Raw genomic sequence first — 24,057 nt, 5'->3', positions numbered from 1 at the left:
CAGTAATTATACTGAATTCCTGTTTTGCTAAAGCCAGCAAAAAATCCTACTGATTTAGGATTCAGCTGTCCATATGTGACATAAGGAACTGATCTTGAAAATAGACTAAAGAAAATAGAACTTTTGATTATTTTTCTGGCAGCTTTTAACATGCTTGAGGAAATGCACATTATGTGGATTGGAAAGGATTCATGTTTAGTGGGTCTTTTTTTTAGAGATGCTAAATGTCTCATCATTCCCTAGGAACTAACAGTATGTTAGAGTAATCATCTCTGAAATTTCAGAACTTCCTGTGTCCTACAAGCTTTAAAACCTTGTTGTAAATAAGATGGAAGGTGTGATTGTGTGCTGTCAGCATCTTTAAAGCTTCTGCTGATGTAGTAAGTGAGGTAAACCAATACCTATTTATATATATATATATATATATATATATATATATGAACTAAATATATGTAATTGTAAATTGTTATAGTTTTAATATAAACATCTGTAATGGCCCCAGTGGCACATTTTATCACCTTAATACTCATTTGCTGCTTTCTTTTTTGTCAAAATTATGCAGTCTTGGAAAAGACTTGGCAGGTTGTGTTGTAAAGCTGTAAAAACCATGCACAATTAAATTGAAAGTGTTTGCTTTCAAAGAAAAAATAAGAAGAAAAAAGTAATTTAGGCAGATGCTTTACTCCATTGACTAGAGCAGCCTAGATTTGTCTGGGTGCATTAGTGTTCCTGAAGCTGCATTTCTCTAGATCACATTCCCAGCTTCTCCAGAGAACCCTCTAAGTAGACCTGCTGTGTTTGCAAAAATAAGCCTTTACATCCAGGTGAAATGGGTGTTACCTATCTTTTTTTCGTCTTTTTCTTTGAAGTAAGAGCTGGTTTACAGAGTATGTATTTCACTCTTCATTCCCACACCTTTTCCTGACTGTAATGTCTAAACCAAAATTATTTAATTTCTGATTTAGGCATTTTAACATAAGACTGCAAATTACTAAATATTATTTTGAGACTGCAGTTATGTTAAAAATATATTTTAGAAGTTGTTTTGTCTTAAAACATGAAAAGTGCAGGCCAGATTTGTCTTGGTGTTTTTACTACAGCTGTGTTTAGGAGTAACCAGACATTTCAAAACTTGCAGACAAAATTCTCCCATTTGAATTGTAATAGAGAACAAGGTACAGTTGCACATGGGAAGTACAATCTGGACAGCTCTGAAGCCTATTTCTGTATAGCTTAGGTCCTTCCAGTTGTTGGCAAGATATCTCTGTGTTCTAGGGATTCACTGAGCCTGTAGCTTGGTAGAGTGCTGGCTGTTACTGCTTGCTGTTTGTGTCTGGTCAAGAAGAATCTGCCTTTTCTTTGTCTGCCTTCTGTTCTTTCTTACCCATGCATAATTCATAGGCAGAAATAGTGCTTTTAATTAGACCAGCTGATACAGTCAGAGAAAAGAGTAGGGTTGTTTGGTTTTGATTTTTTTTAAAGGCTAGACCAGCCCTTCTTAAGGATACAGAAACTTGCTTATTTCAGGTCAGCTGAAGTAGTTGGATAGTAAGATGCATTTTTCCTGCAGATGTTGCTTTATGCCCTTAAATCTTCAAGCAACAACTCTTTGTTGCTTCCCTAGGAGGGACTCACCTACTTAAAATGACTGTGAAAGGTTTTTTTCTGTTTAGCAATACAAAAGCATTATTTTCTTGGCTGCTTTGCTAAATTCAGCCCTTAGGAATATTGATAATATTGATGAATATGGATTACCCTTGAATGCCATTCTCCTTTTGGAAGTCCCTGTTCTCCAGAGACTTACAAGTGAGCACATGGTGTTACAATTACGAATGTAAAACACTAAATTCAACTAGACAGAGTTTTTTTTATTACATTTAATTACTCTGCAATTCTTCTTTGGGCAAAGGTAGGTCCTTTGTTTCACCCTACTCCTGGTTTGTCAGGAATATCCCTTGCTTCTAAAGGAATGGAGGAAGAAAAGCTCATTCCAGCTACCCAAGCAGGTTGGAGGTGTCATTTCTGTAGTATGTATTGCATTTGCCAGCAGTTTTAAACAGGGCTTTCCTAAAAATGCAATCAGGAACTTTTGTGCTTGTACTGATTTAGAATTCCTGTGGTCACATAAAACTGGAGCTTTAAATAGCAGGTGCACTGCTGCCAGCCATGTTTGGAGGGATGCAGCCACCCCTTCCTGGCTGGAAAACACGTGCTGCTTGCTCACAGGCTTTGCACACACTGCCTGATGCTCTCCCCTGCCATTTTCTGTTCCCTGCATCACAGAATTCTTCAAGGATTATCCAGTCTTTGTCCCTAAGAGCACTTAGTGTGGGTGTTCCAGTCTGCAATTTCACACAAGGATGTCTGTTCCCAGTAAGCTTGGCTAGAAATACTGGCACTTAGAAGCTGCATTATTTCCTGCACAACTCTGTCATCTCAGGCATCATCCCTTTCCACAGGTGTAGCAATCACAGTAGTTCAGTGAAATTCAGAGGAGGTTCTGAGTCATGGGGGTTTATTCCACAGAAGTGACTTACTAGATATTCCACAAGTTTTTTTAACCCGTTGTACAATATTTATTTACCAAATTAATGACTTGTTCCAACAGAATGTTGGTATTTGAATAAGTTCTTTTAAAACTTTTTTGTAAGATGGGTTAACTTACTTGGTAAGTAAGTTAACTTACTTTATTTTGTAAGTAAGGAAGGCATGAGGCAATTTTTCTGAGAAATTCTTGGCAGCAGCAATTATCACAAATAACTAACAAGCAAAGTTCGTTATTGGTGTATGAAAGGGAACAGTGTGGGGAATTTAAATTGGAATTTAATTTGACATAAAGTGCCATATTAAAAACCTTAGAAATTAATGTTTCATTTATTAGAATGAAGAGTATCAGAATGTTTTTTCCTGATGTATCTACTCCTTGCAGTCCTTGCACAGGAGGAACTCAAGCTTAGGGGTGAGGAGGTAATTAAGTTTTCAGTTTGTTACTGTCCATGGCTCTTGGATTGCAGTTACTGTCGGCTGGACATCTGCAGGGCTGGCAATGGTCACCCAGCTGCTCCAGGTGATGTGGTCTGCTCTCCAGATGTTTTGTCCTAATTCTAGTTCCAGTCAGCCTGAACAAATTACGTGCTAGTGAAAAATGATAAATTGCACTAATAATTCTGAAAATCTGTCCCCCTTAAGAAAAAAACTTTAATTCACAGAAGAGCAGAAAAGCCTTCCTCAAACCACTTGATAGATGATCAGGCTCTATAATTTTATATAACAAAAACTTCTGGGGAGGTTTACTCCTTTGTACATGATGCAGGACTATTTCCTGCTGCTTTGCCATGCATGTGTGTCATGCAGACTGCAGAGCTCAGTCCCCAGTGCTTTGTGTGAGTGCAGTGATCCAAGGGCACAGGGAGATCAGGGCCCTGCTGCTGCTGCAGTCCTCCAGCAGAGTAAGCTCCTGTTTGTAGGGTCAGGTGTTCCCCCCTCTCCCCAGTGCAGTGCTGCTTGCAGCTGCTCACCTGCCTGGCACACTGACTCTTGTAAAGCTGCATCTTGCTAGCAGCAGATAATTCACATGGGAGTGTGTATTCCAAACCGAGACCAGCCTGATGGAGGTGTATTCTGTGTACTGAAGCAATAACTGTATTTTATTTGCACTGAAAATAAACTGTTGACATGGGATTATACCTGTTAAAGCTTCTTTTTTTTTTTTTTTTTTTTTTTGTTAACTTTTTAAGGTTAAAAATGCACTTTCCTCCCCAATACAGAGTTGCTGTGTTAACAGAAATATTTAAAAAATCAAAGTGTAAATTTGGCAGCGCTTGCCTCATTTGGCCAACAGATATATATGGGTTTTTTCAGTTTCCTCAGTGGCTTATTTCAGTAGCAATGACATGCTCTTACCTAGTCTTCCTTAAACAGAAATTATACCATCTTCTCTCACGACAGTCATCTTTCTTTGGTTTGTGCTTATGAGACTATGTATGGAAATTAATCTGTGCAAGTGAAGAGGTGACTTTTTCCCTGCCTCCTGCACAGCACTGATTCACTTAATCAGCAATTTTATTTTATGGAAGATTTCTGAAGTCCAGTTTCCTAGAAGATAAATCCTGCACATTCCTCAGCTTAGCTACAGACATCACACACAGCCCTGTAAAAAGTGTTTTATTTGAGAAAGCACAGATCAGTTCCTCAGGAGAGCAGCCTCATCCTGGCCATGATCTCCCCCTCATTATTTTTGTGCTTAGCCCACTTCCTTCCTTCTGCCTGTTATTTTCCAAATTTCCCATCTTCCCAAGAGCACTTGCTTTTTAGCTTTTCCTGTCTCTGGAGCTTCATATATGAACCCAGTTCATTGTGGTTATGGGAACTGGTTTGTACATTTCTGAGACTGGAAAGGTATTTTGTATTTTCTTCCTTTCAGTGTGTGTAAGATGAAAAATTTTAAAAGCTGCTACAGAAAGCACTGAGAGAAATCTAAAGATTCCTTAGGAAAAAGCTTCTTTCTGAACCACATCATCCCAGTAAACACTTCTCCTTTTTTGCCTTTAATTTTAACTTTATCATATAGTTATGTTTTCTTTTGGAGGTTTGAGCCATTTTTTACACAGTTGCAGATGGTTTGAAGTTTAGCAGGTACCTTTTGTGGTGCTGGTTTTGTATAATAAATGCTCCAAAATCCAGACAAAAAAAGCCCTGCAGATAACTGGTTAACATTTTCAATTTGTATTTGCAGAACGGTGATAATTAAAATCTCTGGTATTAATATTCCTCCTGTGGTGCTTATCCCATATCAAAGAAGACTGAGTTAAAATTCTGCAGGCAAGATCATTGTTTTAGAAAAACTGAAAAGTTTCTTTTTCTCAGTGTTGCTGAAGAGATGGTCAAACTTCTATTTTTGTTCTGTGTTCACTTACAGATAGATGGACATTCTCTGTTTTGGCTGTTCTTTTGTCCCTGTCACATGACTTTTTATGTATTCTCTAGAATTTTGGCTCTATGTATTGTTTAGAATTTTTTATAATTTTTTTTTAAAAAGCTCTAATATAGCTTTAGTTCATAAAGTGCTTCAGACAAACTTATTTTTCCTCAGAGTGCAGGATTTTTGACTAACCAAGTTTCTGTTTAAATATTTGGAAAATTTTAGTTTTGAAATATTAGACAATGTATCTGCTGCTAACATGGAGGGGTGTGCAATAACAGCCAGGAGCTGTTGGTGTAGCACTGAGATTGAATATTTTTCTGCTTCTGAGCAGCAATTTTCCTGTTCTAATCAACATTTTTTCCTGTGGAAGCTCTGATTCATGAGAAGGTAACACTGCAGTTACAGTTGCAGTAAGCTTTTAGAATTCTTTCCTGCCAAATTCTGCATAATTTCTTTTTCTTATTTTGGGAATTTGTAACATGCTGCAAGGTACATGTCCCTGTAGACTCAAACACAAATTCAGTTATAACCTGCATCACAGAGGGGAACAATGTTCATGTCTTGGATGATGTTTTTACTCCTTTGAGGCTGGCAGTGAAAAAATCTAACTGCTAGTGACTTCCAGAAGCACAGAAGGGTTGGAAGAAGTATTTAGTCTCTCCATAGCTTGATGTGCTGGGATGTGTTTGATTCCTGTCTCCCCTGCTCTGGTTTTGGAAGAACAGTCTCTAGTATGTTGTCATAGGACACCTGTGTCAAACCTATTTTTTTTTTTTACACTAAAAAGTAGCAGCAATTTTTTTTCCTGCACTTTAAAAATTGCATCTCTCTTGTTTTGTTCACATCTCTGTGTGATGTTAGTAAATGAATCTGAGGACAGGATTTTCCACAAATTATTGCCAGTACTTTTGTTTGGAAACCTACTTAAACTGGTGATAGCCCCTTTGCCTTTCTTCTCATGCCCATATATGTTATCTTTACATGTTCTCCATATCTTTCCCCCTGGTTTTGATATATCTGAGTTACTTAAATATTATTTGGATTGTTTTATCCCATTTCTTCCTGTTGACATCTCTCCCTTTCTTTGTTAGGTTTTATTGAACAAAATCCCTGGTAAGTTTTGAACATCATATTTTTCCCTGTCTCTCTATTGAGTCTCATGTGAAGAGCTTTGGTTTAGATCCATTCATGTGCTTGTAGACTTTAAAATGATACATGGGGATGCACAGAATTTTAGACAGCTTCATAAATACTTGTGCAGCCACACTGCAAAATAGTTGTTTAATAAGGGACCTTTTTTTAGAACTGAAACAGAAATAAAAGAGATTTGTATTTCTCTACTTACTTAGGAACTGAAGTGTTATTTTTAAATCTAAAAGAGGGAAAGATTTTCTTAAGTTTCAGAATTAGTAGGTGGCAAGAAAGAGAGGACTGGGAGTGTAGTGGTGATAGAGGAAAGTCAGGAAAATAAGAGGAAATGAGATCACTGATGGTGCAGAAATTTAAAGCAAGACAGAAAACATTCCTTGTTTCTGTCTCTTGCCTGACCTCATCTCTGCTGCTTAAAATTTCAAATGAAGGGTTTCTCTCTCTTAGGTGTCTGCAACAGTATTCAAATCATTGTTTGTCTCCTGCATTTCAATTACACTTTTTCACTGAGATTGTTTTTTTTTTTTTTAATTTTGCTGTGTTTTTTCTCATTAGCCCCAAAATCACAGCTAAATTAAACATGCCTGTATGGTAGTGTGATATTACATGTGATAATTACATGCCAGATTTTTTTTCTGTTTCAGTTCATGGTACTCTATTCATTAGGTGGGTTTCTGTCCCTGTCACTTTTCACTCCTTTTGTATTTCAGTGCCTTGAAAATTGGCCCTTTCTGCTTGAGATGAGAATTCTGTCTGCTCAGAAAGAGCAGTGCTTTGTAACTCAGTGGACCTGCTGCTTCCCACTTTGCTCAGCCTTGGTGGCATTGCCAAATGCAAAGAGCAAATTGAATGGTCTCTATATTCATATCCCTTCTTGGATCTTTTACACTTGCTAAATTGGATTATTGACTGACACAAATCTTTTCCTGCAGCCTAGATAATAATCTTTCTGTCTGCCCCCTCACCTCACCCCAGGCTCATAATGATGAGATGTTTTGTGTTGATAAAGTGACTGTCAGAAATAGCTTATGTGTATTTTTTGGCTGGCAAGAAGAAAAATAGCATTTCTGTAGAAGTGCTGTCCCTTAAAAAAGAAAAGAAGGCACCTGGCTGGACATGTGCTCATCTGGGTCTGGCCAGATGATCGTGGCTGTCTTTAAATGTCATTTAATTGACTGGCAGGTGACAGTTCTTCTCTCAAAGGGATATTGAAAAGGTAGGAAGCTGCCCTCTTGTCTTAACCATGAAAACACATTGAAAGCTCTTCTTCCAGTTAAAGAATATCAAGTTAACTGAAAGATCTTGGTAGTCCTTCTGTGTTGGGTGTTTTTATTAAGAGATTCTGGGTTCACTTGGCAGAAAGGGGATATCAAGAGAAGACTTCGTGTAACTTCTTTTACTGAGATCTACAAATACTTTTTTTAGTTTTTGCATCTTGCTGAGAGAATTCTCTGGCCATAAAAAAACCCACACAGGGGTTTCTTTCAAACTTGAATTAACTTCTGAACTAGGTATTTGGGCTGTTCTTTTCTCTTGCAACAGCCATAATCACCATCAGAACTCAAACGAGTATCCAGCAGGATGTTAAAGGAAATAATTACTGGAAATAAATGCTAATGGTTACTCTTAGATTTTCTGGAAGTCTTTGTTCTCTTCCCAGAGCTGGGAGCTTATTCTGATTTTACCACTTATAACCTTGACCAAAATTTTGGTCAAAGCAGGGAGGCAAGGAGGTACTAAACTGTAAAGTGTCTGCCCTGATTTCCTTCCTTTCCCCTCTGTTAACTAAATTGCCAGGCTGAATTTTGGGATGCACCAAAGTTCCTTTATTAGCTTCAAGTTAATTTCAAAATACATCTAAATTGATACAGTGGTTTTGGCATTCTTTCTTTGCATTACTTACTGTAGTTTCAGTAAAACTATCAAACTTTGTGTCAAAAAGTGTCACCAACTTTTTGTGACACTTAAAGGTGTCACACAGGTGTGACAGGCAAGGGCTTGGTAGAAGAGTGCTGGTGGTAAGGTGGGGATTGTGACTCCCTGTTGCCAGGAAGTAACCACACCAAGTCATCATTTTCAGGAGTTAGTGACCAGAACTAGTTTCTTAGTATGTGTTTAGAAAACCCCACTGAAGCTACTCTAGGTTCAGTTCATCTTGGAATCCCATCAGTTCCTGGAAGCTTGGCTTCAGGCACCAGTTTTTAACTCATGCCTCACTTTGTTCTTGGTTCATAAAATACAAATGTGTGTTCTGACTGTTCAGTGGTTATTACTTTGACATAAACTGTCACTGTGAGGCTTCAAATCATTTGATATTCTTATCAAAATTAATTTTTTCTGGCTTGGCTTTTTAAAGTTGATGATACAGCTCTAGGCAGACTTCAAAACTTTTGTTCATGTTTGGAGAACTTGACTGGGAACATTTTCATTTGAAAAATATTTGGGTCTGTTTTTACAAAACAATATACTGCCCAGCAAATTGATTTTGTACCCAGATATGAGGCCACAAAGCTACTGAAATGACAGATTCATGATTGCCAAAATGAGGGAGTTGGGGTTTGGCTCCTGTCAGATGTTGATGTTATGAAGCATGAGAGATTTTCTTACAATTGATGTTCATTTTTTTAATGTTTCTTGTGCAATATTTTTCTTATCATTAAATGTAAATGCCCTTGTAAATAAATATTTTCTGTCAATGAAAAGCAAGTGTGTTGCTGCTTTCAAAGTAGGCTGGCTAATTTTTTAACACAAAAGAACATCTAGTCCCAGCTACTTTACAGGTAATGTAAACAGCAAAAAAAAAAAAAAGAAAGATTCCACCTTTTGCAATTAAAAAAACTTCCTTTTAATTCTCTGATATGTACATGCAAAGAAATCATAAATAGCAATGAGAATTTTAGTAGATAGGTATGCAATGAGAATGAGAACTTTAGTAGATAACTGTGCCTGAGTGCAAAGTAGAATCCAGTCTGCATTTCATAAATAATTTAACTGGGAGGAAAACCTGTCTTGGTCCTTGAATTCAGCTGCATTACTGCTAAGCACTCACATTTCTATTTGAAATAAGAAGGTGTTGGAAGTTTTAATGGGGTGTATCTTCTCTTTTGACACTTTCTGCCCTTTTTTTCTCTGTCATTTCTTCTTAACTAGCTCTGAGCTTTCTAATGTTTTTTTTTTTTAAGATCAGTAGTGACTTTTTAAGTAGAAATAATGACTGCTGTATTGCACTAAAGCATTGTGCTGCATCTAAAGCATCATCACATAGGTGCTCTCCCTCCCAGAGGTGCTCTTAATGATATAAATAGGGGATTAAGTGCATAAAATTGGTGCTAAGTTAAAATATCTGGATGCTGATTAGGCAAAATTAGTGACACTTTATTAATATTTTTATATACTAAAATAACTTAGTGTTGATATTTATCTGTTGTCAGTCTAGATAGGACTTAACTGTGACTTTTGATTAGAAATTGTGAAACATGCACATTTAATTGATTTTTTTTGTTGTTGTTGTTGTTCTCACAGAGAGAATGTTAAACAGCTTTTGACAGATGCTGGTCTCAGTCAGACATGTTTTGTCCTGATATGTTTTCCAGCATAAATAACCTGATTAGATGTAGGTAGGGATAAAGCCCAAAAATAACTTCAGGAATTAGAAAAAAGAGAATATGTCTAGAAGGAGAGGTATCTTTAGAGTGTTGGTAAACTCTAGCATGAACATAGTCAGTGATTAAAAAACATGGACCTGACACCACAGACCTAAACTAGCAAGCATCTTCAGCTCTGTGATTTTTGGTTCTGGTCAAAACAATTCAGTTCAGCTTTGGGAGTTGCTCAGCCTCAGTGAATGGAAGAATTTAAACAATCCCTCCAAGTTTAGCATTTGCATACCTAGAAACTTAACCCTTCATGACCTTCAGGTACACTGGAACTCAGCTGCTTTTCTTCCCCTTGCTGTAAAAAAACCCTTACAGAAGATACTGTCATTGAATTTCCACAGGTGTAAAGAATTCACTTTACTGGTAGTTATATGTCATGTAATAACTTTTATTCATTATTCTTACAGTGCATTTACACAATTAGCATTACATTTAAAATTTTTTTGCCGGTTCATTAGGGTTTTGTAGAATTCAAACTGTTCACTGATTGGTTTAAGTTTGGGATGAGCACATAGAAATTCTAAACTCATTTATGGAAACACTGATTACCTATTCTGGGTGATCTTGGGGAAGGTATTTTGTTTACCCACACCTGTTTCATTAGTGTTTAGTGATTATTATTGTTTCTTAAACTCCTCATTTCACAAATGATAAACTGTCCTATTACAAGAGCTCTTGTCTGGGAAGAAATTACAATTATAGAAGGGTAAAAAAAGAAAATTTTTCAACAAATACGAATTATGACCCTTCCTGTTGCTGAATTAGTGGAATACTAAGGATCTAGAAGATATCCCCTGTAGGTAGTTTAAAACTTCTCAGCAGTCTCTCTGCTGTTGCTCTAGATAACAAGTTTAATAAACTAGAAGAGAGCTAGACTGAGCAAACAAAGGACAGTAAAACTTCTGTTTGTGGTACAGAAGTCTGAAAGTAGGGTGGGAGGCATTCTTAATCCAGTGAAGACTAAAAGGAACTTTTCCCTTAATTTTTCATGCACCAACCCTCCCCCATGATGCTAAAAAGCACAAGCTGGCTGTGTATCTGTAGGGGGCGGGTTTCTATGATATTCATTCTTGGAGTGGAGAAGAGGAAGTGCAAGAGCTCCCAGGACACCTCTTGGGTGAGGACAGTTCATTCAGTTACTGAAATTAAATATAAACCTGCCCTTCCTGCTGAGCTGATCAGTGGGATCCAAACTGCCCAGGTTGTTTGAGGTGTGGGGTGCTCAGTTCCTCATTGAGCTGTGCATGGAACAGGGGATTTCTGGGGAGTGGGTGACTGCCACGTGACATTTCAAAAGCCTTTCATAAAAATGGAACAGAATAATGGCAGAATAATCCTATTTGCCTAATAGGCTGGAAGCAAATAGTAAATTCTAATGGAATTATGTAGAAAACTTAGAATTCCTTTCTGCTAACATGGTTCCCATTATCTTTGACTTGCAGGTCTCTTTTCTGTCCCTTCTTCCTTGCCCTCTCATTTTTGGGGGTGGAGAACCTTAGCTTGGTTTTTGTAAGACCTAATGCTGTTCAGTAGTTACTTTGACATAAACTGTCACTGTGAGGCTTCACATTATTTGATATTCCTATCAAATAATAATTTTTTCTGGTTTGGCTTTTTTAAAGTTGATGGTACTGGCTATAGTCAGACTCCAAAACATTTGTTTGGTTCATTTTTTAGAGGAGTTCTTTGCAGATCCCTTGGAGATCATCCTGTGCCAAGGCCCTGCTCTCTGGGAGGTGTGACGTTGTTTGGAGGACACAGAGAGCAGGAAGGTCAATGTCAGTGTGTGGTGACAAAAAAGCTGTGATTTAACCAGGCTGGCTGGGGGATATACAACTGTTTACTCCCCATTTAGAACAGAATTTTTAAAAATATCCAAACAAATAGAATTCTAAATGACAAACAGTATCATTGCAGTTTAATTATTGTTAATTCTTTAAAATATAAAAAGTTATAAATACCCATTTTCTTTGGAATGTGGGTGTAAAAATGTGAAGATGCCTTAAGACTGGCATCTTAGTATGTGTATCTACATTCACATAATTGCTGAGAAGGATCAAGAAATTTTCCAATATCATCTATAAAATTCTCTTTGAATTTATGTGCATTCAGAATGGGGCACATTCCATGGGGAAAGAATATTAAACAGGAAAGTTAAGCTACAGCAATAAACCTGATTTGTCTATAACTGCTATAGACAGTTGCAATATAAACTATATAGATATTTTAGACTGTAATATAGAGACAGTGATTCAAACCAGCTTTTTTACACTATAAGCTATGTTCAGAAAGTCATAAATGCAGAAATTAGTGTGAGGATGGGGGAAAAATTATGTCCTTATGTGTACTTTTCAGCCTTCTGACATAATTAATTTGATCAAATACCATTATACATAATCCTGTTATTCACTAGCCAGCATTTCTGTTCAGTGTCTTTTAAAGAACAGCCCTTCAAAGAAATTGGCTAGAAGTACTAACAGTCAGTATTTGAATTAAGAAGATTGTGACTAAGGGCACTCAAAGCATTTATTATGCATGTGAAAGGTAATAGTAAGGAACAACTTTTGTATCTGAGCTTTTCAAAGGGGCTACATGTGCCTGTCTTTGGTTTTCTGCAAATTTTTTAATGGTTGGACTAAGTTGTAGTAAGTAAAACCAACAAGTGTTTGTATATAGGTTTATGCTCAGACCTTCACTCTTGATTTTAATTTACTTGAGTTTCTCTAAAATCTTTGCCTTCAGTCTTTCATTTTGGTTTGTTTGTGGGCCTTCTATTTCCTACACAATTCACACTTTTCAATTCATTTATCCTTAAAGTGTCCCTACAAGACAGGGAGTTGATAATAAGGTCCATGCAAAGGAGAAGGAGTTGTTCAGAGAGGAATTCTCACCCTGCAGCTCTGAGCAGAGAGGCAGATATGTGTGTGTGACTGTTGAAATTACTGAGCAAAAGCTGTTGTCAGCAAACAGGGAATGTAAACTGCAGAGATTTGCATGAATTAAGGTTTTCTGAGCTTGGTGTCTGGGGACAAGAGGGTTTTGTACCATAGGAGAGGCTGATTCCCAGCACTAAGAACTGAAAACAACTGTGAAATAAAATCTGTGAGGTGGCTTTTTCTCTGGAATGTTATTTTAAATGTATTTTCTGCATCATGTGTCTCATTACAGATAATAGTGTGCCCATCTCTCAGCAGAAAGAAGGAAAAGCAATATACAGCGTCAGTTGCTTCAATTTTAAAAGAAATTAAGAAAGGTCTGATTAGATGATGCTGTTCAGTTATTTTGGTTATGTAAATGTTCTGAGTTAGTTCATCCCTTGTGAATAGTTTATTTAAAGCATAATTGTTGTAGGGAAAAATTAATTTTCTCTTGAGAAAGCTTCATTGCATTAGGAAACTAAAGCTAAGTGTGTGATGGTCCCATTTCTGCAGAGCTGGGGCTCAGAGGCTCTGTTGGGGGCAGGATCCATCACTGGTTAAATTAAAAAGGAGGGTCCCAGCTTTCCCCTCTGCTGCTATAATCCAGAGTGCACTGGTTGAAAGAAAGCTCTTTGCAGGAAATGCCAGTGACCTGTTTAATCATACGAAGGTTATAACAATTATGGGTTTAAATACTGTAAGTGTCCATGATCCCCATGGACAATATGAATGTGCTGATAGCCAAAAGCCTTTAGATAAGTGCCCAATGGTTTATCTGCTGTGGTTACAAGTTCTGAGTGTCCTGGGGTCTTCTCCTGCCTCTCAGCTCTGGGCCCATCCCAGCAGCCTGTCAGCCTGTGCTGTCTGTCACTGCCTCTCCCTTCTGAAGACTCTGCAAGGATGGGTGCTTCCATTGCTCTGTTTAACAGTGCCCATTCTAAACCTTATCTTTCTCAGGGTACATATTTGTGTTTGGGCTGGCTTAACTCAAGAAGAGCCTAAAGCAGGGCCTTGTTCAGAATGGCCTTTCACCAGCATCACTTGTTTTCTGGATGCAATCTTTTCCATCAAGCATAGTTAGCCCTATGTTTTCCTGTGCTTTTCCATTGCTAGTTGTCTTTGTTTCAGGAACAGCAACAGTGCCAATGTCACTCCATGCAGGTTGCAGATTTTTATGGTTTGCTGGGCTTGGTTTATTTCATATCTATGATGGTTCTCAAGCATTCTACTCTGAAAACATTTTCATATGGTTCAACCAAGTATTAACTTTAATGGGGTGTTTTTCTATGAGAGCCTTAAATTAAAATCCTCTCTCTCCCTGGGGACTGCATGACAACAACTACCCCCAGAACATCCTTAGCTGGAAATCTGCAAGCATGGATTCCCCTCTCCTGTGCAGGAGGAGCACTTTCTCCCTTACTCCTGTCTAAATTGTTGCTTCCAAATAAACACTGGGAAGCAAGATTTGTTCAGCATCCAGCTTCATGTTTTAGTTGAGAGATTTAGACACAGCAAATGCAGACAGTGCCTGTCACTTCTTTCTGCATTAGGAAAGCCAGAGAGAAAGGAAACACTACATCTCAGAGTGTCTTTTGGTAGCCCAGACCACCAGAGCACATTGATGGTCTTGGCAACTTGAAGCTCTTACCTGAAATCCCAAATATTCCAAAGACAGTTCTGCCTCCTGTGCCTGGGGAGGAGCTTGTGTTCCTTCATCTATATTGTCAGTCAGGTCTTATAGCTGTTCCCATATACTTGCCAAGGCTGGATTCATTTCTCCTTTGGTCAAGAACCTCTTCCCTGTCTGTCCTCTGGAGAGGAGGAAAGTTGCACACACTGGAGAGTGTGCTCTGCGTGTATGAATTTGCTTCTATTTCAAGATACAAGTATATTCTTTATTCTGATGCCAAAAGATTTTTGCTATTTTTATATTTTTCATATATTCCTATCTCTGTAGACTTATTGTATAGTTACATGGTTTCTCAGCCAGCATTCAGTACTTTTCCAGTACTTGTTAGACAGACACATTCCTGGAATCCCATTCTACTCTCTCTTCTTCATGAACCAAGGCCATTCTTCTGCTTCCCCATGTATGTAGACATGAACAGTGTGGGGCTAGGAGAAAGGGGGAGGCTTCAGTAGGAGGCTGAACCAAGGTGGGAATTACTTCATTAACTGTACTTTTAATTGGGGATTCTTGTCAGTTATGCTAATTTCTAAACTTATAAAAGTGTCATAGCCCTATATCATATGTGCATTTTGCAATAAGTGCACCTGAAGGATCCTTCAATAAACAGTAACCACCTTTATCCTTTTAATCTTTGGCTTGTGATTTCAAGGCTCAGAAGGGCATCAATTCCAATTTGATTTTTCTGTGGCCTCAGGAAAATTGCAACTGATGCTTATTTTTAATGTCTTGTCAAAGTGAGATCTGTGTAGAGACAGCTTGTGCTGCTTTAACTTGTGTGTTCCACTGTGTAGCAGAGCAGTCTGTGTGGGAGCTGTCTGACTTGATGGCAATCCTTAGTTTTTCCTGGAGAATGCTCCCATTCTTCCATGCCATTTATCACTTCAGTGCCTTCATGTTGCAGGCAGACCCTCCTTTCTCAAATTGCTTTTTTCTTCAGTTGCTGCATGCTGCCTCATTTTCTGGGATGGAATATTACTGTTGGCCCTGCCTTGAACTGGGCTGGTGTGGAGAGAGATTGGAGAAGGAAATTATTGCTTGTTATTTCATTCCTATAGTTAACCTCAGAAACCTCATTTTGTCATGCAGCAGGAACAGGCTTTTTTTTGGGTTTTTTTGGATGGATTTTAGCTCATCTGAACAGCACTGATTCTCTCTCAAGTTCACTCAATTGAAAAGGAAATTATATCACAAGGGTTTTTCTTTGCTAACTCTTAAGCATTGGAAAAACCTGAATCCCTGTAAACTGCTAAGAGATCACATCTCATATGGTTTCTTCTCATCATATACTAATTTAGTTTTCAGATCCATGGTTTAATTTCTTTGCTTATTTTCTGAGAGGACAGTAAAAGTACTGATAGGATAGGAACAAATAGTTATTTGCTTTATATTTTCTCAGTTTTTCACTGAAAGAGAAGTGTCACACAATCATTTTACCTCACCACCTCCATACAAATGCTTCATCGGTGCTACATTTAAAATACTGTGAAGTTGTCTAAGGGCAAAGCCTAAAGAAAAGTGCCAATTAAAACAGAAACTTCTTAGATAATTTTTCCAGTGAGCTTGATTTGAGGGCGTAATCTGAGGAGAAAATGCTCCATTAATTAGTGGGAAGGAAGGCAAGCTAAATAACTTGGAAGAGATTTTATTTACTTTATGTTTTGTAACCTGTGCTCTGTGATGTTTTTCATTCAGTTTTAAATTAGTGATAAGGTGTGCACCCTGTAACTTTTCAGTGTCTGTGAAATCTCAGAATGGACAATTTTTATCTTAACAGGCCATGGAGCAGATGTGAAATGTGTTGACTGGCATCCAACCAAGGGATTAGTTGTTTCAGGAAGTAAAGATAGCCAACAGCCCATCAAGTTCTGGGATCCAAAGACTGGCCAGAGCCTTGCCACACTGTAAGTTCTTACCCACAGACTTTTGATTTGCTCAAATACAAACTAACTTTGTAAAATAATCTTTTCTTAATTCCCTTCTCAGCTCTTTTCCTCACAATTTTCAGCCATACACAGTTGTTTCACACATGAAGCTGGTGCTTTAGCTGTGCCAGAATATCCAGAGGTTAGATGAGGACAAGTCCCTACCTGGAAAGTCCCTATCTAGCCACACAGTTCTCATACAGAGACAGGGAAAAACAAATGAGATGCTTCATCTGGCTGATAAAAACTTTGTTATGGCAGTAGAAACATGCACTAGTAACTGCATACTGTCTCAGTGAGTGCTACCAGTTGCTTTGCAGTACAAAAAAACAGAATTAAAGCACGGGGCCTTTGCACAGGAAGCCCCAGTGTTCTGCTTTAGTAGCCTGAACTGCCTTGTTATTAACCTGAATATTTGTGACTGGCAAACAACACATTTTTAGCTGTGTCTGAGAAACCAGCTTCAGGACAAACAATCTGTTTGCTTCTCTCTGCTTGCAGACACGCTCACAAAAACACAGTGATGGAGGTGAAACTGAATCTCAATGGCAACTGGCTGCTGACAGCTTCTCGTGACCACCTCTGCAAGCTCTTCGACATCCGGAACCTGAAGGAAGAACTTCAGGTCTTCAGGGGCCATAAGAAAGAGGCCACAGGTCAGAACTCTTTTTATTATGTAGATTGTTATTATTAAGCTTAGATTTAAAATTCAAATGATTTCCATTCATTAGAAATCCTGGTATTATACCTTGTGATTGTGGCTTGCTGTGTGTTTCAGCTGTGGCCTGGCATCCTGTTCATGAAGGGCTGTTTGCCAGTGGAGGGTCTGATGGGTCCTTGCTCTTCTGGCATGTTGGGTATGTGGCATTTTCATCAGCATGTTGGAAAGGTGTTGGTCAGCTGTTCAAACTGTTAGACAAAACACAAAATACCTCTTTTCCCCTTTAGGTCCATATTTAAGCTGCATATTTGTGATAATAGTTTTTCTCTGTACCTGAGGAATTAGTTAATATGCTTCATTTATGAAGAAGTTTTCCTGTAGAAATGTGCTTGAAAGGATACAATTGCTTGCACAAAACCAGCCATGTGTTTTGTGATGAATGGTTGAAAATCCTAGTTTTTAAAGCTTGTTCTGAGGTGCTGTAATTATTTTGGTTTTAAATGTACAGTTAAAAATCCCTGCATAACTGAACTGCCTGTTAAAACCACAGGGAACAATCAGTTCACCCAGTAGAAAAATGACAGAGACTTAAATTTGACAAAATATGGGATAGAGGTTGAACAACAACTGCATAGCAGAAGTTTTCTGTTGTAGCTGTAGGAGATATTCAGCTGTGTATGATTAACTTTTACGTTTTTTTTAATGTAACAGGGTTGAGAAGGAGGTTGGTGGAATGGAAATGGCCCATGAAGGAATGATCTGGAGTCTGGCATGGCATCCCCTTGGACACATTCTGTGTTCAGGCTCAAATGATCACACCAGGTAATTTCAATTATTTAAAGAGAAGGTCTAAGGGAACATAATTACTTTTAGAAACTAGAACAGTGTTTGGCATCAGTGAATAAATAGATTGGGGTGGTTCTGCTACACAGCCAGTGGGCAAAGCAGAGACACAACTTATGTCCATAAGTTAGGAAGCACTAGGCAGCACTGATATTTCATATTTCAAGGTAGAGTCTGACCTCTTGTAACAAGTATTATGATTTTGGTTGGTGGGAGGGAGCTTTTAAATCCACTGAAGAAAAGTTTAAAAAAATAATTCCTGTCATTTCTTTCTGAAGAAATCCTCGTATCTCCACAGCAATTTCTCCTGCAGATCATCTGCTGGTCATGTCTTTTTCACATTGCAAACACCTTCAGAGGCTGTAGTTTGTGTTTTCAGGTTGGACATGCTAGAAACACAGTGTATTTTATAAATGCAGTAAATTTTTGTGCAGGCATGTGTATGTGAAGCATATACTTGAGCAAGAAGGTTTTGGAATGGACTAGAAATATTTTTTTCAGGATCTGATGTTGATCCCTTGTACTTACACCCATTACACTTTGAAGTATCTTCTAAGTTGTAATGTTGGGTTTTTTATTTTTGGCTTGAAGCTCATACCCTGTGTTCAGATCTAGAGCTAAACTTGATTTAGTAAGACTCGAATCCTTACATAATCAAGATACTACACTAGAAATCAAAGAACTAATTAGATTAAAGTTGTTAATGCTCATGACCCTTTAATGAGATGATGTAACTTCCTTTTGACAGCAAGTTTTGGACTAGAAATCGGCCTGGAGATAAAATGAGAGATCGTTACAACTTGAACCTGCTGCCTGGGATGTCAGAGGATGGGGTGGAATATGGTGAGGCATTTTTCCTCTGTAGGGAAGGAAGAGGATTGGGGTCAGGAACAGGTCATTAGGTGGCACTTTTGGGTAAGGTGAGGAAGCAGAATTATAGCATTGGGGACCACTTGGGCTAAAATACCTTTTTCTAAGGATGATTTTACTGCCTGTGTTATAAGTGATCATCATTCCAACAGTGGGTTTTCTTCTGTTTCCACAGCTCCAGGAGGTAAGACCTGCTCTGTCAATCACAGGAAGGAGGTTTGGCTCTCCCTCTGGCAATATCTCTACTTTCCTTTTCTTCCTGAAAACTTCATCTGTCTTCAAGGCTACCCACAGTCCTGAACTGCAACAGAAAAAGCAATAAGAATTCTACTAAAACTTTTAAACTTTACTCCTAAGGATTTATTCCAATAATTTTAGGCTGCTCAGGATTGCCCAGCTCAATGGTGTGCCTCAGCCACCTGTAGTTGCAAATGTTTCTTCAGATTTTTGATTATTTGCCTTTTTTTTTTCTTTTTGGAGGAGGGGGTATTAAATTGCAGCACTTTACTACAAGTTAAATTTTTAAATATATAGATTTGTTATAACAAAAATGGGACTGGTTATGGGCTATTATTTATTTTTCTGAGCCTCTGCCTTAAATGTAACCTTCCTGAAAGGATGTAGTTTCTGACCTTTTGGTGTGTATTTATGAATCTGAACTTGCAGTTCTTCAAATATCCTGTAATTCATGTATGAAACTAAATTGTGACCTACCAGTTGTAAAATTATTGTAAAATTATCTATTTATTATTGGAATATGATACTAATGGTAAAGCATGTGAGAATCCAAAGGGGTAAAGTAGTAATGTAAATAAATATTTTCCAAGTATAAATATTTATTGTTTTTTTCTCTAGATGATTTGGAGCCCAACAGCCTGGCAGTTATTCCTGGGATGGGAATACCTGAACAGTTGAAAATAGCTATGGAGCAGGAGCAGATGGGTAAGTAATAGCTACGGAGAAGCATTCTCCTGAGCAATCCAGATACTGGGGGACTTCTTTTTCATATTCTTTGGGAGCTCTTTTCTGAAGTTCTGTGTAGTGCATATTTGCTCTGTAAAGAAGGATGAGCTGAAAACTTCTGTGAAAAAATAAAGGATCTTTGTGCAAGCCTGCACTGCTCTGACTGTTTGTTTCCCTGATGCCAAAGGGAAAGATGAGTCCAATGACATTGAGATGACAATCCCAGGACTGGACTGGGGAATGGAGGAAGTAATGCAAAAGGACCAAAAGAAAGTGCCACAGAAAAAAGTTCCCTATGCAAAACCAATACCAGCACAGTTTCAGCAGGTAAGTACCTGATACAGAGTGAACAGAACAACCTGTTCTTTTCCCAGCTTCAAAAAGTGTATGTCTTTTGAAATGTTTTGGATTTTACAGCTCCTCTGGATCAACACCCCATGCAATTTACCACAGTAGCTAGTTTAATTACTATTTAAACATAAAATATTGGATTAAATAAGATAAGGAAGTTTTATTCAGCATTGTTTTTACTTTCATTGTTTTTTACCATCCATACTACAAAATGTTTCAGCATATCCTTTTATCCTTTCTCATTGCAGCAATGTGTTGCACACATGTTGTTCTACAGAATTAATCTTGTGTTTCCTGGTCTTTCTAGGCATGGATGCAAAATAAAGTTCCTTTGCCTCCACCACCTGAGCCATTGAATGATAGAAAGGAGGATATTAAGCTGGAGGAGAAGAAGAAATCACAGGCAGAGATTGAGCAGGAAATGGCAGCACTTCAGTACACAAACCCACAACTCCTGGAGGTATGAATGTGTGGAAACACAGGGATTAATAAGTTTGCTTTAGTCCTTTCTGTGACAGATTTGGACTTCAGCACTAAAGTGAGCAGCTTCCTGCAACAGTTTCACCTTTTTGGCTGTTTTCACTTTTTACAAAAAGACATCTAATTGAGCAGGATATTGCACTTAATGTGTGATGATGTGAAACCTGCAGTGAGGCCCCCACATCTCACTTTACCAGTGGGTCTCTTCAGTTGGTGATTAGTTACAAGGAAAGCATTCTTAAATTCCTGTGAAAAGGCATGTCTGCTTCTGATTTTTAGTTGTAACATACTTCTGTGCTTAATTGATTTTCTGTCTCTCTTTTTTGAACAGCAACTGAAGATTGAGAGACTTGCACAAAAGCAAGCTGAGCAAGTGCAGCCACCACCTCCAGGAGGATCTCTCCATGGACCTCAGCCTTTCCCAGGGCAAGGCCCGATGTCACAGATGCCTCAAGGGTTTCAGCAGCCCCTTCCACCTCAGCAGATGCCAATGAATATGCCTCAGATGGGACCTCCTGGTCCACAAGGACAGTTCAGACCTCCAGGACCCCAAGGACAAATGGGGCCTCAAGGTCCATTACACCAAGGAGCTGGAGGTCCACAAGGGTTCATGGGACCACAAGGACCTCCAGGCCCCCAGGGGCCTCCCCAAGGAATGCCACGGCCTCAGGATTTACACGGACATCAAGGAATGCAGAGACATCCGGGCCCTCACGGGCCGATGGGGCCCCCAGGCCCACAGGGCAGTGCTGGCCCTCAGGGACACTTGGGACCGCAGGGCCTGCCCGGGTCCCAGACTCATTTAGGACCCCAGGGCCCACCTGGCCCACAAGGTCACCTGGGTCCTCAGGGTCCCCCTGGAGGTCAAGGAATGCAGGGGCCACCTGGTCCACGAGGAATGCAAGGACCTCTTCCTCACGGCATGCAAGGAGCTCCGGGATCTCAAGGCATGCAGGGCCCCATATCTCAAGGGCCTTTGATGGGACTTAATCCAAGAGGGATGCAGGGTCCACCAGGGCCCAGAGATAACCAGGGACCTAATCCACAAGGGATGATGATGGGTCACCCACAAGAAATGAGAGGTCCTCATATGCAAAGTGGTTTACTAGGACATGGTCCCCAGGAGATGCGGGGCCTTCAGGGACCCCCGCCTCAAGGCTCAATGCTGGGACCGCCACAAGAAATGCGTGGGCCACCCGGTCCCCAGGGCCAGCAGGGACCTCCACAAGGCTCCTTGGTGGGGCCTCAAGGAAACATGCAAGGACCTCAGGGACAGCCAAACCCTTCGAGGGGGCCGCACCCTTCCCAGGGCCCTCTGCCCTTCCAGCAGCAGAAAACGCCTCTGTTGGGGGATGGGCCTCGCCCCCCCTTCAATCAGGTACGTGGGGCAGCTCTCAGAAGGTGGGAGTGGTAGCGTCTGTGCAGGAGAAATGCACAGCAGGAGCTCAGAGAATGGAGGGTGGGGATTCCTGGCAGGACTGAAGCCTCAGGAAAATTGGAGTGATGATAAAAAGAGTTCTGTAGCTTAGAAACAGTAGAAGGTGTCCTTGCCCATGGCAGGGGGATTGGAAATAGGTGATCTTTAAGGTCACTTCCAACCCAAAGTATTCATGATTCTATGACAGGTAACTGTGGAAAGGGATTGTTGGGAATAGTACAGAAACCAGTCTGCTATGAAAATATGTAACCTTAAGAGAAACTCTTTTTTTTTCTTTTTTTAATTTAAAGACACTGAACTGTCCTAAGTGGAGTATTTCACTGGGAGCAGACAAAAGTAAAATTTAAAGAAACTGAACATAAGAAAAGTATTAAACATAATTAATGTATTAATTAAAGCAAGGTATTGCCATCTCTCTGTCCAGAGTAGTTAATCCAAACTATGGGATGGATTTACCATAGATGCTGACACACCTGGAACCAGCTTAGGTCTGGTTGCTCTTAACAGTTGACTCTAAGTGCAGAGGGACACAGCACTTTGCATTTTCTGCTCTACTACACATCACACAGAGCTCTCTGTGGTTATTGCCTCCCATAAGTTCCTAGCTGAATAGCACCAGTTCTTACTTGTCTCAAGTGTCTTCAGTTCTAGGTGAATTTTGAAAGGGAAGTTTGGGGGAAAAAAACCCCATACTTAATTGAAAAAAGAAACTGTGTGCTGGTTTTTAACCAGAATTGTCTATTTTAGACCTGCACTCAATAGTTTCAGTCAAGGCTTTAGACATGCAGAGTACTTTGTGTGTAGTCCAGTACCAGTCACAATGAGGAACTGAATATTCAAATGAACTTTAGCTCAGGGATTCCTTTTCAGATTGAAGCAGAGTAGCCCACAAGTTGTGGGTTTATTTAAATATTTTTTCCTTACAAACCAATAATTCCCTCCAGAAGGCTGTTAATGTGCCACTGCTGCTGAGATTTCAGAAGTACCCAAGTTACCAAAGGAGAGTTGGTTCCCCAACTATATAACTTAAACCAGCAGAGTTGTTTCTCATTGCTATCCCAGGGAGACTCATTTTTCTTAGAGAATAATTGCCCTGCCCTTGCCACTGACGCTTTGGAATTCAGTAGGGTGCTTTTGATGGATAGCTGGTTATTTTCTTTGAATAACAAGCCTATCTTAAAGGCTTTTTCAGATACTAAAAAAATGACATAGTGAGATATTTTAACCCATTCTTCCTTCCTTGTGCACCTTTAGTATGGTAATGGCTTTTAAAAATTAGCATATTTTAAAATTCATAATGTCAGGTTTTGCTCCATTTGCTTTTTTTTTAATATGAATACAGCATAGTTCCTGTTTAAAAAGGCCCCATATGTGATTTTTTTAAAAAACAATAGACTTGAGTTTGTTTTCTGTTCTGGATTTGGCTTTTTTGTTCTGTAAACCTGTACAAATCACTTCTCTTCCTTCTCAGTAGCAGAAGTGTGTGAATATCTGCTTTATCAAGGGCTTGTGACATTAACACAAAACAATTAGAGATAATTCCAAGGGTTATTCTCCATATAAAATATCACTGTTACCTGCCCTGGCTGTACACTGGATTTGCTGGGATGCACATTTTCAGCTTTTAGTAAAGTACCTCTTTCTAAACTCTGCATATTTCCCAGCTCAGGCCCATTTTGAGGCCTGGAATGAATTTTGAAACAGAAATCCCATGAAAAGGAAGAGTTAAGGCTCTGTGTTCCCAGCTTGGCAAAGGATGGTTTGTTTCTAATCAAGGTTTCTGCTAAGGAGAGTTATTTATTGACTGTTAAAAACTGCTGCTTTGGTTAAACACTTCCATAAATGGAAGAAGTTCCATAAAATTTATTTTAAGTAAGCATCTGCTAAATATATGGGAAATGCTGGAACTCCAGCAAGGTTTTGCTCAGGAACAGCAGAATCACTGTGATAGCTGGCTCTTACCTAGTCAGAGGATGGATTTGTTCTGGACTCCAGTCAACATTCCATCACTAGGAAAGTATTTTTGGGGATTTTGGTGGTTTTTTTTTTTAATGGGCATTAAAAAAGATCTTTTGTTTATTTTCCCAACGTTCTTACAAAATTACTCAATGCAGATATGAAGTTTGTAGTACATAGTTGTGTGCTTTCTTGTGTTTATCACCTACACTGCAGTTGAATATAAATTTTTAATT

General features: G+C 39.0%; 1 protein-coding gene across 2 annotated transcripts in view; it reads left to right on the top strand.

The window, feature by feature from the left end:
- Nucleotides 1–24,057, top strand: part of WDR33 (WD repeat domain 33) — a 68,814-nt gene that overhangs the window by 35,075 nt on the left and 9,682 nt on the right. Inside the window, exons 8-17 of one of the 2 annotated variants that reach the window (XM_009089335.4) lie at nt 16,112–16,238; nt 16,761–16,915; nt 17,038–17,116; nt 17,632–17,742; nt 18,512–18,606; nt 18,809–18,817; nt 19,489–19,575; nt 19,784–19,923; nt 20,255–20,407; nt 20,759–21,805. In XM_009089335.4, the coding sequence (XP_009087583.1) occupies nt 16,112–16,238; nt 16,761–16,915; nt 17,038–17,116; nt 17,632–17,742; nt 18,512–18,606; nt 18,809–18,817; nt 19,489–19,575; nt 19,784–19,923; nt 20,255–20,407; nt 20,759–21,805 (2,003 nt within the window). Of the gene's footprint in view, nt 1–2,283; nt 6,332–16,111; nt 16,239–16,760; nt 16,916–17,037; nt 17,117–17,631; nt 17,743–18,511; nt 18,607–18,808; nt 18,818–19,488; nt 19,576–19,783; nt 19,924–20,254; nt 20,408–20,758; nt 21,806–24,057 lie in introns of those variants that run through there. The other variant, XM_050978202.1, reaches the window with a different exon arrangement.

The sequence above is a fragment of the Serinus canaria genome, chromosome 9, assembly GCF_022539315.1.
Source record: "Serinus canaria isolate serCan28SL12 chromosome 9, serCan2020, whole genome shotgun sequence".
NCBI lineage: Eukaryota > Metazoa > Chordata > Aves > Passeriformes > Fringillidae > Serinus > Serinus canaria.
The sequence above is the reverse complement of the archived record's forward strand: the minus strand, read 5'-3'. Positions and strand labels throughout refer to the sequence as shown.